Here is a 13349-nt window from a genome sequence, read left to right as displayed (position 1 = left end):
ATGAAGAGAACCTTTGCTCTTAAGCAGCTCATCTTTAAAACAGTACCCCATAAGTTGACATGGCCCATAAACACAGCTGTGGGAGAACCTGTGAAAAATGGGAAGGACTTCACAATTGCAGATTTTCCTGGTGGCTACTATTCATAGAAATTCAAAGCCAGGAGAGAACTGTTTTCTTATAGAGCAGTCTTCATATATTAACGAGAGACTTCTCTCCCTAAGTAAACTGAAGAAAGACTATTCTAAAAGTAATAAACTGAATTGTTTCTGTACATTGTTAGAGAGAAAGAAAAGGTTATGGGGGAGAAATGTTCTAAGTTTTATTAGAATTTTTATTATTCTTTCTTTTAGTTACTGTTATAAACTTTTCTTTATACCCTTTTCAAGTTTAAGTCTGCTTTGCCTTCCTCCTAATCCTATGTCACAGCAGGAAATGAATAAGGATATTCTAATAAGTGCCCTGGCATTTAGCCAGCCCTGAAACCCACCACACCAACCGTGCACAGATGGGCACCACACAGACCAACAGCATCACACACACAGCAACACACAGCGACCGTGCACAGACCAACACACAGAGACCAACAGCACCACCAAAAGCACCACACACACAGAAGCACCAAGTGTGCACAGATTGACACATGGAGACCAACAACACCAACACACACACAATCTGCACAGACTGGCACCACACAGACCAATGGCACCACACACACAGAGCAACACACACCAGTAGAGCACAGATCAACACACAGAGACCAACAACACCAACACACACAGAGCAATACACACCAACAGCACCAACACACAGAGCAACGCAAACAACTACACATACACACAGAACACACCATTGCACTGACCGACACAGAAACAACACATACCAACACATACATACCAACAGCACACACCAACACACACACACGCACCCCACCCCCGCAACCCTGCACACCCTGACCCTCACTGACCATGAGCTCACCATCTCCTCGGGACAAAGCAGGTGAATGACATCCTGAGCTGCATTGGGGGGTGTTGTCAGCAGGCCAAAGGAGGTCACAGAGGCTCCTATGAGGCTACCCCTGGAGTGCTGTGTCCAGTGCAGAGCAGTGACATCGACTCTCCTCAGTCCTTTCCCAGTTGCCACCACTGATCACAAATGATTTGCAAGTGCCCCTTCACGATGGCAGGGACTTCCCACAGTTCCTTTGGCTCCTGACTGAATCCCATGGCAATCCAAGGATCTTATACTCTCTGGCCAGTATCCTCCTCTGCCTCACTCCTTAATTCACCCGGCTCTTTCTCCTCCTCAAGCTCCAGCCTTCCCCAGACACTGTAGCAGGCACAGGATGAGGATAAACCTGTCACCCAGATTCCTGTGTATGTGTGCACCCCAAGTGCAGGTGTTCAGACCTGCCTGTACAAAGTGCTGTACAGGCACTGGAGCACATGGGCACTGCCACACACAGGTACAGCAGCACCTACACACAAAGCCACATACACACAGCTGCACAGACACACACACATCCCCAGCTACACACACAGCTGCACAGAGCTGCACACACAGATACACACACACATCCCCAGCTACATACACAGCTGCACAGAGCTGCACACACACAGCTGCACACACAGACCAGTACACACACAGAGATGCACATGCAGCACACACAGCCCATCTGTAAATACACACACAGCCAGACACAACAACACACACAAACACACTCACACGCTCACACACAACTGCCCAAGGGTGCGTGTGCTCACCAACAATGCAAACACTCTGCAACAGACCACAGACATATCTGGCACAAGCTGACACAACAGCTTCAGTGGTGAATAGTCATATACACAGTAATGCACCAGGGCAGGCATTCATTTGCAGGGGCAGATGTGCATGAGCAAGGACAGATGTGCACTTGCAAGGACAGGTGTGCAAGGACAGGTGTTCATGCACAAGAACATGCATGAACATGTGTACACGCAAGGTGTGTACACGCAAGGACAGGTGTGAAGGGGCAGGCACACGCCAGGAAAGGCTTTCGAGCGGCGTACGGGGCGAGGCACGGGCCGTCACGTGAGCAGGGCGGAGCAGCAGGTGCGCGAGGGGCAGGGCCGCTCCTGCGCCTTTGAGGCGCCGCGCAGGTGGCGGGCGTTGACGTCACTGTGTGGATACGTCACGGGGCGGGGCCGCAAGGTGCGCGGGGCCGGGTCGAGGCCGGGGCCGGGGTCGCTCCGGTCTTCTCCTGCCGATGGACCCGGCCCGGCGCGGCAGCGCCGACCGGGGCTCGGCCTCCGGCGCGGGGTCTCGACCCGGCCCCCCGCGCGGCCCCGGGAGCGCGGCTCGGCTCCCGCCCGACGCTGGGGTTTCGGCGGTGCCTTTCCTCGGCGGCGGCGTCCCGGGCGGCCGTAGGAGTTCCCGACCGGACGGGCACGGCTTCGGGCACGGCTGCCCGCGGCTTGCAGGAACCGAGGAGCGGCCCCAGGCCCATACCCCGCCCGAGGGTCTCCCGCTGCCGGCCTTGCTGTCCCCCGGCCCGGGCGGTCCCCCGTCCCCGGCAGCGCCCGGCCGGGTCACCTTCCCCGCGCCGGCCCCGCCGGAGCGGCGGGAGATGCTGCCCAAAGCGGAGTCCAGCGACCACATCGCGGCCTGGGCGGGCCCCGCCGTGCCCCGCGCCCCCACGCTGCCCAAGGCCGTCTCCAGCGAGTTCCTTGCCGGCGGGTGGGCGGGCCTGAGCCCCCGAGCGGAGCCGGGAGAGCTGCCCGTCCTCGCCCGGCCCCTCGGTCGTCTCGGCCCCAGCGCCGTCTGCGATCTGCTACCAGACTGCCCGGGACGAGCCCCGGAGGACGGCGCGTTCCGGTGAGTGGGGCCACGGGGCGCTCGCGAGGACGGGGCTCGCAGTGCCGTGGGAGCAGCACCCGCTGTGCCCCTTCTTCCCGCTGTGGCGGATTCAGCAGGATTGGGGTGCGGGGCTGCAGGCAAGATCCCGGCGGGTAGGATGTCTGGCGCGCACTATTCGTGCGGGATGTCATGGTAGAGACACCGACTGTGGAGTGAGTGCTACCTGCCCCCACTGTCCCCGAGCACCGGGGCTAGCGTGGCGCTGCTCTCCTTCCCTATTGAATCGTCTCCCCCGTGACTGAGGCTCCTGTCACTACCAAAAGAGCCTGCGGGCCCTTTGCTGGTGCTCGTTGCGCAAGGGCATTAATGTGTTGTGACGGATGTTGCTTTGCGTTGGTGAAGGACACCGCTGCGGGGTTGCAGCACTGCTGTCACATGCGCTGCCCTGGCCTTTGTGGCTGGCAGGGGCTGGGAACTGAGATCCGGGTCCTTTTCCCCAGGAGCCTGAGCCTTCCTCGGGAAGGGAGGGGGTTTCCAGAGACACCCTGTCTCGCAGCCTGTCTGTGTCAGCTAGTGGTGATGAAGACGAGGGCTCTTAGTGTTGGTTTCTAGAATTTCAGGTGCAGATCTTGGAGGCAAGGATCTGTCTCTCTCATACAGGAGTTAAGGACCTTGTATATATGCCATGACTAAGCTTCAGCCCTGGCTACTTCTGTTGCCAGCAAAAGGCTTCTTTGGTGGATCTGGGGGCTGAACAGGGTTACAAGGAACCCGTCTGAACCTTCATGTTAGCCTGTTCTTCCTTTGTCCTCCCAAGCATCACAGTGGTCACCTGGAACGTAGGTACAGCCATGCCCCCAAATGATGTGACATCCCTGCTGCACCTCAACACGGGCGAGACAAACGATGTGGACATGATCGCCATTGGGTAAGAAGATGAGGTGCAGCTCCTCCTTTTCCTTCCCCTCCCCCCCTCTGGTGAATTCCCTTTTCAGGGAATCCCCAAAGCCCTGGGGGACAAGGAATGGAAGAGCTGCAGCCCCAGCCTCCCTTGGGGCATGGGGAGCAGGGAGGGGTGTGCATCACAAATGATAGCATGTCAGAAAAGGTGATGGAGATTCAGCTCCTGGTAAAAATGGGAGTGCTGAGAGGAACTGAAACCTTTGAGTACTGATTAGACTTCAATACTCATCGAGCCTGAGGTTGGCTATGCTGGACCAAGTTAGCCCTGCTCTTTCTGTGAGCTGTGGCAGTCCTTGGGTCAGGTCTGTCAAGGCATTTGACTCACCTTGCCAAGTCCTCTGAGAGCATTCTCCTCCTCTGTGCTTTTGCATGTGGTATGCAGGCATCAAGGGCATAGATCTGTTCTCCCGAGGCTGGATTGGCTCCATGGCCCTGGTACACAGATGTGCTGAGAGGGCAGTACCACAGCACTGTGCTGAGGCTGGTGAGGTGAGGGTGGCTGTCCCTGGAGGACTGCAGTAGTGTATGAATTCCTGCTAAGGCCAGGGATGTGCTGTCTTTGCACAGGGAGCAGGAAGCAGCCTCTGCCTATAGGTATGAGGTGGAAAAGCTGGATCTGCCTCCAGGACTGCCCCCGAGCTCCCAGCTGCAGGTGCATAGTGGTGTAAAGGCTGACACTGCTGGAGCTATGTTGGAGCCAGCCTCTCAGTCCCCTCAGCCTTACAGGCCAGTGGAGTGGGTCTGTGTGGGTGGCAGAGGTCAACCTGAGCTGGATGGATGGGGTGAGGGATGTAGCTGGTAGTTAGGGACCTGCTGGGACCGTGTTCTGGCCAGGGCAGGGTGTCCTGCTACTGCTCACTTCCTGGCATCTCTGCCTAGCTGTGTCCTTCCTCTGGCCTGTGTCTTTGTGCTCTAAGTGCTCGATTTTTTTTTTGGCAAGACATTTCCTGATTGTGCTGTTCTCTGTGGACATTTTTCCTTCTCTTCATTAATTGCTCAGCTAGGAGGAGCACTATTAGCTTTCTGGTTGCTGCTGCTCTGAGCTATGCAGCTCAAATACATCTGGACACCTTGTACTGTTGGGACATGACTTCTCTGTAGAGACTGAAAGGCCCCATAAGCCCCTCTTGCACACCGAGATGGGCTTTAGGCTTCTGCTCAACCCTGTGCAGCTTAATTGCTTCTGCTTTAGAAAGGGCCAAAGCCTCCTGGCCAAAGCCTCCTGGAGGCCACCTCCTGGAGGTGGCCTCCTGCCACCCCATGGCCCAGAATCAGTGGAGCAAGGATGTGGCTGGTTTGTGCTCCAAAATCAGTGTCTTCCCTTGAACTGCCCTTCCCACCCTGTCCTGCTGCCCAGTATTGTGCTTTGGCACCTCTCCCAAGTTCTCACTAACTGGGACACAGATGGTTTCCTGGTGTGGCTGAAGGACCTGTACATTTCTTCTCAGGCTGCAGGAGGTAAACTCAAAGATAAACAAACGCTTGAAGGATGCCCTCTTCACAGATCAGTGGAGTGAACTCTTCATGGATGTACTAAGCCCCTTCCACTTCATCCTGGTAAGGAGTCCTGAAGGAGTTGGCTGCTGGTGTTCTCTCTGCCTGCCAGGCAGGTGGGACATAGGAATAGAAAGCTGGGAGGGAGGTGCAGTGGGAGAGCTGGCTGGAGGGAGAGCCTGCAGCCATCCAGGCCACAGGGACTGCTGTTGCATCTCACCCAGCAAGTTGTTTGGCTTGTGCCACCCAGCTGCCTTTCTGTGCTTATGCTTCCCCTCTGGTGCTTTGGGGTGGCTTTATGTTGCCCCCTGCATTGAACCAGGGTGAGGAGGTAAATGTGGGAACTGGCTGGTGCTGCTGGCAACAGCCTGTGAGACTCAGGGCAGGCTCAGCTCCCCAAGGCATTTGCCTCAGAGCATATGTAAGCCCAGCATCACTGAGGTTCAGGTTTGGCTGTCAGTGCTCAGGAGGGTATGCACAGATCTCTGACCCAAATGTGCTGTTAGTCACCTGTAGGATGGAGGGGCACACAAAGGGTGGAGGTACTGCCTCATGGCCTGGAGTGAGGGGAGTTGTCCCCTTGTCCCCAGGCTCTCTACCATCCTACTCCAGCCCTTGCTCCAATTCCAGGTCAGCACAGTGAGGATGCAAGGTGTGATCCTGCTGGTATTTGCCAAGTACTACCACCTGCCCTTCCTTCAGGACATCCAGACAGACTGCACCAGGACAGGGCTGGGGGGATACTGGGTGAGTGTGGCCCTGGGGGGAGATTGCAAGGGGCTGGCTTCCCAAGGAGTCATGGGATCCTCTTGGTGCAGGGCAACAAGGGTGGGGTGAGTGTTCGTCTCTCCATCTTCGGCCACATGGTCTGCTTCCTGAACTGCCACCTGCCAGCACACCTGGAAAAGGCGGAACAGCGCAAGGAGGACTTTGCCACCATACTGCACATGCAGCAGTTTGAGGGGCCTGTGGCCAACGGCATCCTGGACCATGAGTGCGTACCCCACCACTTTGCTTCCCAGTCTGGGCTCTAGTGCCAGTCCTAGTCCTTGACCACCTCCATGTAGGGTGTGGGGTCTCCCCTGCATCCCAGCACAGTTTGGAGATTTGGTCTTGCCTGCAGAGCTGGCCTAGCATGGACTCAGCATGGTGGGGTAGGTGTTTATAGAGGGATCTTGGTCTCACCACATTCAGGGCTGGTACAATTCCTGCCTTACTAGCACTCTTGGGGTTTGGGACCAGTCAGAGGGCCTAGCTCTGTCCCTGTGTCCTGGCTTTGCGATCTGAATCCAATGGGTGCCTCGTGTGGAAATTCCCACCCTTGGTTTCATTTGGGGAAGTCTGGCCCATTTGGCTAATGGTGCTTGGTCCTACCTACAGAATCCTGGCAGCTGGCCAGGCTGCTGGCTGAGCAGTGACTTGTGCCAGCGTTCCCAAGAGCACCTGTGCTGTGGGCTAAGGCTGCCCCCAGGTTGGGGACATCTTTCCCCTGCTGTCCCTTGCTCTGGTAGCCTCAGCCCTTTCAGCCCATTGCCCTTGCTACCATCCACAGCCTCGTGTTCTGGTTTGGGGACCTCAATTTCCGCATTGAGAGCCTGGACATCTGTTTTGTGAAGTATGCCATTGACAGCAATGTCCTGAGCCAGCTCTGGGAGAAGGATCAGGTGAGGGATGGGTGTGCTGCCAGCCTACACTGGAACCCTAGCAGTGATCGACTCTCCCCAAAACTGCCCATGCAGCTGTTGGTCAGGGCACGTCCTCTTGCAACCCATAGGACACAAAGGGCCCTGGCTCTCATGTCTCTGGGGGAGGAAGGGACAGCAGAATCCCAGGTCAGTCTGGATGGAGCTGGGCACACTTCCCTCATGAGTGTGTGAAGGAGAGCTGAGGCATTGAGTCTACAGACTAGCTGCTGGCATAGACAAACCCTGAGAGCTGTGGGAGCTGGCAGGAATGGGACTGGGATTTCACAGTGTGTGAGGGTGGGGAGATCTGGGCAGGATTTGCGGAGGGGTCTGGCTATGGGGGTTGCTGTGCTGCTTGATGTGCTCTCTTCCCCACAGCTGAACATTGCCAAAAACACGTGGCCTGTTCTCAGAGGCTTCCAGGAGGGACCCCTGAACTTCCCACCTACTTTCAAGTTTGATGTGGGCACCAACAAGTATGACAGCAGGTAGGAGAGCAGAGCTGGGCATGAGGTGGGGCTGAGAGATGCAGGAGCTGTGGGGCTCAGAGCCAGTGTAGGTGCTGGTGTGGATGGGTGGGGAGAGCAGCCGTGCTGGGGTGGGCACAGGCTGGACTGTGATGTGATGGCAGTGCTGCTGCCAGCACAGGTCTGTCCCAGCAGCTGTGCTGAGTGCCAGGATGAGCCACATCCTCTGCCCACATGTGCCGTAGTGCCAGGGGGAGGCAGTTTGGGTCAGAGCCGACTGCCCCTGCCAGGCAAGAGATGCTCTTCTCTGCCCTGCAGTGCCAAGAAGCGAAAACCTGCCTGGACTGACCGCATTCTGTGGAAGATAAAACCTCCCAGCAAGGGGTTGGGCACAGGTGGGCACCGGCCCAGCCAGGGTGTGCTGTCAGTGAGCCAACTGTGCTACTGCAGTCACATGGAATACACCGTCAGCGACCACAAGCCAGTAGCTGCCATCTTTGCCGTGCAGGTGAGCACTGTCCAGGGCTGCTGGGAACACAGGCTGGAGCTGCAGGGGTGGAAGGACAGGCCTTTTGTGTGGGGAGCTTACTCCAGTTTGGCGAGCTCAGCTCCCTTACCTCTTACTGGGGGCTGCTGTGGGTATGTGCATGGGGTCCCTGGGTAGCAGAGGCAGCTCTTTGCCATGCTCTTTCTCTGGCAGTTTGCTTCCAAGGTGGACAAGCCCCCGGTTGAGATTTATGTGGCTGATGAGTGGAGCAGGCCTGAGCAAGCAGTTGTCAGGTACAAGATGGCTGTTGGCTTCCACCGGAGCTCCTGGGACTGGATAGGACTCTACCGGGTAGGGGCTTGGGGGCTGCTGGGGCTGGAGGGAGTGGGGAGCACTGCACAGCACTGCGGGGTCCCTTCTGAGCTAACCCCCACCAGTGAACATGGCGAGGGCATGGAGCTGTGCCCTCCCTTCCCCTGGCATCATGATGTGGTCCTGCTTCAGGAGGCTCTGGTCCAGCAGTTCCTCCTTCCCCCTGCTCTGTGGGCCCCACAGCACCCCAGGGCACAGCTGCAGGGGGGTGCAAGGCAGCTTTGGGTCACCCTCTGCAAGCAGAGCCAGCTGAGCAACAGGAGACTGAAGAGTAACTGTGCCGATCGGGGCTCACATTGTCCCACTCACTTGTATTGTCCCACGTATTGTGCACAGGTGGGGTTTCGGCACCCTAAAGACTACGTGTCCTATGTCTGGGCCAGGAGTGATGATGGGGAGCGCTGCCTGGAGAAGCAGCTGTGTGCACAGGTGAGCTGGGGCCAGCCCTGCTGTCTTGCTGGCACTTCTGCCCCACACTAGAGGGACAATCTGTGCCCCTGGATGGGGGAGGCAGGCACCTCGTTACTGCTTTTTGCTGAGTATGGAGCAGGCTCATGGTATTGGCAGCAGAGATTTGTGCTTTTGGCTGGGGTTGGAGGTGGCAGGGCGGGCACACGTGTGCCAATCCTGGTGCCCATCAGGTCTCTCTGGGCTGCAGGTGATGTTCTCTGAGGAAGCACTGCCCAAGGGGAACGGAGAGTACATCCTTGGATATTACAGCAACACCTCCAGTAGCATTGCTGGTGTGACTGAGCCCTTCCAGGTGAGCACAGCCAAGAGGTGAGGGGGGATGGAGATGGCAGAGGAGGGTGTCGGGGGGGTCTCTGGATGGGGAGGCCAGCTGGTGTGGTACCCAACAGTCCCCTGTGAGGGTTAGCTAGCAGTGCTGATGCAGGGGTGCAGATTTCCCTACCCAGGTCAGAGGAGGGCAGCAGCTCTACAGACAGCTCAGGCAGCAGCTCAGAAGAGGATGACAGTACACTTGTCCTCCTGGCTCCCAAGTCCCGTAGTCCCAGCCCAGGCAAGATGAAACGTCACCGGAGCCGAAGCCCCAGCCTGGCCAAATTCCAGGGCCTCATCCTGCGGCCATCAAGCCGGGACAGGGGTACAAGCCGCAGTCCCTCACCCCAGAGCCGTTGCAGCCTCCCCAGGAGCATCCCCACCATCCATCTGCCCCATGAGGAGCTGGGGCACCATGAAGTCAAAAGCAAGGAGCTGGGACAGGCAGCTGAGAGTCCAGACAGCAGCTCGTTCTACCAGACTGTGCAGGAGCAAAGTGGCCTCCGGCGTGTCTCTGCTGACAGCTCCCTGACCAGGGCTGACCCCCGGAACCTGGGCCTGCTGCCTGCACTGCGCCTGGAGATGATTGACCAGGCCCTGGGCCGGCGGCAGGAGAGTGCAGACCAGGGCTATTATCCCTGCCGGAGAATGAGCGCCACCAGCCCCCCAGGCTGTGGCACCTCCCCAAAGGAGGGGGACAGCCCCCAGGAACTGGACAGACATAGCTGTGCCATGGGCCGCTGATGCAGTGGCTCCCTTCCTCCTCCCCATAGCGCGCTTGCTGTGTGCTTTCCTCTGCCACTTCCCTGCTGAGACACTCCCTCCCTTATTTATTGCAGTGACTCCTCACCCCTGTTGTGTGCCTGGCAGGTAGAGGCCCCCTCCTTGCTGCCCCGCTGCCCCTACAGCCCAAGCTCCTGCCTGGGCTGTGAGGTGACCACACAGGGGAGGGTGGGCAAAGTTGGTTTAATGCGGTTTGGGGAACCTCTCATGAACTTCCAAGTGCAGGACTCTTGTCCCATGGGAGGAGTGCTGGCCTCACACCTGAGGTGGCACAAAAGGCCAGGGCAGGGCTCTGGCAGGAATGGTGACAGGCACAGAGCAAGGACCACCACAGGGTAGCCTGGAGATCGGAGATCAAGCTTGCTCCTTCCCTGCTCTACTACTGTGCCTCAGCCTGAACATAGTGCAAGTGACAAAATAAATGATCCTGCCCACCCCAGCTGCACTGTGCTCACTGCTGGGGGCAGGATCACCCCTGGGTTGGGGGCCACAGTGTCAAGAGGGTACAGCAGGCTCAACTCTTGTACCATATACAATGCTCTGACCACCCACCCTTTATTTTTTCTGCTGCATTCAGGTACTGACCTCAACCCTCCTACCCTGCCTGGGCAAGAGGGTCAGGATTACACCTCACTGCTCAGGTCCCTCAGTTGAAGGGTCACCAATCTAGGGGTGGGGTGCCCTGCCATCCTCCCTGCCCCAGAGCATACCAGGAAAGGACAGTGAGTTTCCTCTTTCCTGAGCCCTCCTATTTCTTTCCCCTTGCTTTTGATACTCAGGGATGGCAGCCACAGCTCCTTGAGAGGCTTCTCAGTCCCTCTGCCTGCTCTGGCTGTGGTCCCCAGCTCCATGCTGTCATGCCAACAGCCATGCTCAGTGCCATCCTTTGACTTGAGGACCAGCCCCCAAGCAGCTCCCAGCTGCTGCACAGCACATCTTCCTCCCCAAGGCAGCACTGCTTGGGTGTCATCAACGCACTGTGTGGGGCCAAGCTGGTGTCTGCTCTACAACCCGATGCTGGTGGCCCTGCTCACAGAGGGTACCTCCCCTGGCATGTGTCTTCCCGTGTAGATGCTTGGCCTTGGAGCTCACATGCGGAGGGCCCCAGCGTCTTAGAATCTTTTTGAGCTGCTGTGCAGGTACAAGCACAGCCCTGGTCATCATGGTACAGCTGCTGGAAAAGCAAAGCTGTGAGCATCACTGTAACCCGGCAGCACCAACATCCACTGCCCCTGCCCTGCAGCCTGGTTGTGGCACAGCAGAGCAGGGGCCAATGCTTGCACTACTGGTTTCCTGCCCCACCCAGGCCCTGGCCTCTTGACTTCTGCACTTACCTGTGCTGTGACCCCCTGCCTGGGCTGCAGGCAGCAGGCAGCTCTAGCACAAAGCAGTCCATGGTGATGTGGTCAGCCAGGACACCCAAGTCCATGTTGCTGCAGTCCCTTGCCCTGTGGAGGCACCGTGCCAGCCTGCAGGCACAGGAGGGCGCATGTCACCAGGTGCTGGCCAGGGCAAGCATCCCACCTCCTCTGATCCCCAACTGTATGCACACAGTGGCCTTTTCCTCCTGGACTCACACCTGCGTGTGCAGTTGCAGTGGAAGAGCGTCTGGCTGTCCACGTTGTGCAGCTGGTACCTCATCTCATGGGGTGCAATCTGGTGCTCACACTTACCCAGGTGCTTTGTGCACCTGCACCCCCTGCCCGGGCCTGAGGACAGTGGGGAGGTAATGGGCACCCCCAGCACATGACCCCACCAACCTGAGGCCTTGGGCCACCCCAGCTGTGGTGTGCACATGCTGCCCACAGTACCAGCTCACCCTGCTGCCCGTGCCCCTTCACAGCTGGTACGGGGGTGGCTCCACACTGCGCTGTGGCTGGGCTGGGTCCAAAGCTGCCACACCGAGGACGTGCTGAGATTCCAGCTCCTTGCTCTGGTCCAACCAAATCCTGTCCTGACACTGTCGATGCTGTTGCACGGCCAGGCTCTAGCCCCCACTGCACTGCTGGGTGCCTGGTTGTGAGCTCAGCCTTGTCCCTGGCTGACGCAGGGGTACCTGGGCCCTGTGGCTGCTGGGCTGTCTTATGTCTCCGTGCCTGGCGGTGCCCAGGCCTTGCCCTCAGTTCCTGTCGAAACCGCTTACGCCCTGTTCTAGAGAAATTCCTTCCCTTGCTCGGGGGCTGCACAGTGGGGCTGCCCCTCTCCTCTGCTGGTAGGCTGGGGTGGTACTGATTCTGCTGCACCATCCTGGCCAGAGGCACTACTCCATAACGCTCACACCTGGGGACACCACGTGTTGTGAGGTCCTGCACACCAACCAAGTCAGTGCCCGAGGAGACAGCCGGGCAGGAAACGCTGAGGGCCGGGGCACCCCCGGGAACTCACCCGCCCCACCAGTGCCACTGGATGCACTCCTCGCTCTCTTCCAGCACAAAGCACGGTACCTCCAACAAGTTGAAGAATGTGACGCCGATGATGTTGGAAACGGTGTCGTTGATGGCGAGCAGGCACTGCCGGAACCTGAGGGCAGGGGACCGGTGAGGAGGGCGGGCTCCCCAAGCTCCCCGTTTCCTCACACCCTGGGCTCACCTGGTGTCGCAATCGCAGTGGGACACGGTGTGCAGGCGATAGTTGCGGATGCCGTAACTGAACTGCAGTGCCGTGATCTGCGCCCAGCACTGGTCATGCTCCCGACAGCACCGGTCGGGGCCGCGGAAGAGCCCTGCGGAGGCGCCGATGAGCCGGAGCGAGACCGAGTGCTCCCGCCGCCCCCCGCCGCTCCGTACCCAGCTCGCTCCAGTTCCCCGCCGAGTTCCCCGCGCCGCACCACAGCGTTCCTGGCAGCGTCCAGCCCCGGCGGCGGCGGCGGCGTTGCGGTCCCGGCGACACGGGGTCGGTGCAGGCAGCACGACGCCGCCACAGCGCGGACAGGGCCCCACGCAGCGCAGCTCCGGGCGCGGCAGGCGGGCGTTGCACGCAGGCGGCACGGAAGGCACGGGCGAGGCGCGGATCGCGGCGGGCCCAGCAGGCGCGGAGGCGGCCGGGGGCAGCCCAGATGCTCTCGACCAGCGCGGGTCCGGTGGCGGTGCCGGCGCTCAGGAACGCCACGTACCGCGCGCCGCCCGCGCCCGCCGCCTCCCGCGCGCACACGGGCCCGCCGAGCCAAGCGCGTGCGCATGCGCACAGTGCCGCACAGGCCAGAACCGCGCGCGCCCACATCCCGCGCGCCACTCCACCCCCCGCCCCCCCCCCCCAACCGCACCCGGCTTTAACCCCGCGCCCGACGGCGAGCACAGCGCTGATTGGCCCGCGCCGCGCAGGCCCCGCCCCGCCCCGCCCCGCCCCGGGGAGAGCGGCGGGATGCAGCCGGAGTTCCCGACCCTGGCTCCTCATCCCGCGTACCGCCCCCGTCCAGCGCACCCGCCATTTCCGGGCACTCCCCATCCCGGGCACCCCCTGCTACACGCACCCCACCACACGCG

The 13349-nt window shown here is 59.4% G+C and overlaps 2 protein-coding genes across 4 annotated transcripts; one reads left to right on the top strand and one right to left on the bottom strand.

Annotated features, from left to right (window-relative positions):
- Positions 1–2176: 2176 nt before the first annotated feature.
- On the top strand, positions 2177–10306 carry INPP5J (inositol polyphosphate-5-phosphatase J). 3 transcript variants are annotated; one of them, XM_054516784.1, is made up of 12 exons: positions 2177–2854; positions 3654–3764; positions 5248–5356; positions 5924–6040; positions 6112–6287; positions 6846–6957; positions 7357–7466; positions 7764–7953; positions 8146–8283; positions 8641–8733; positions 8963–9067; positions 9222–9401. In XM_054516784.1, the coding sequence occupies exons 1-12, from the start codon at positions 2247–2249 to the stop codon at positions 9276–9278; spliced, it is 1926 nt and encodes a 641-aa protein (XP_054372759.1). In that variant the 5' UTR covers positions 2177–2246; the 3' UTR covers positions 9279–9401. The 3 variants fall into 3 exon arrangements, with proteins under 3 accessions (XP_054372759.1, XP_036249145.1, XP_036249144.1); XM_036393252.2 differs by having other exon boundaries at positions 2178–2854; positions 9307–10306; XM_036393251.1 differs by having other exon boundaries at positions 2179–2854; positions 9208–10306.
- PLA2G3 (phospholipase A2 group III) lies at positions 10035–13086 on the bottom strand. Its single transcript, XM_054516785.1, has 7 exons — positions 12654–13086; positions 12457–12589; positions 12253–12387; positions 11687–12147; positions 11447–11576; positions 11202–11336; positions 10035–11038 (listed from the first exon to the last, which is right to left on the bottom strand). The coding sequence occupies exons 1-7, from the start codon at positions 13084–13086 to the stop codon at positions 10837–10839; spliced, it is 1629 nt and encodes a 542-aa protein (XP_054372760.1). The 3' UTR covers positions 10035–10836.
- Positions 13087–13349: the final 263 nt, after the last annotated feature.

Source organism: Molothrus ater, chromosome 18 (genome assembly GCF_012460135.2).
Source record: "Molothrus ater isolate BHLD 08-10-18 breed brown headed cowbird chromosome 18, BPBGC_Mater_1.1, whole genome shotgun sequence".
Taxonomy (NCBI): domain Eukaryota; kingdom Metazoa; phylum Chordata; class Aves; order Passeriformes; family Icteridae; genus Molothrus; species Molothrus ater.
The sequence above is the reverse complement of the archived record's forward strand: the minus strand, read 5'-3'. Positions and strand labels throughout refer to the sequence as shown.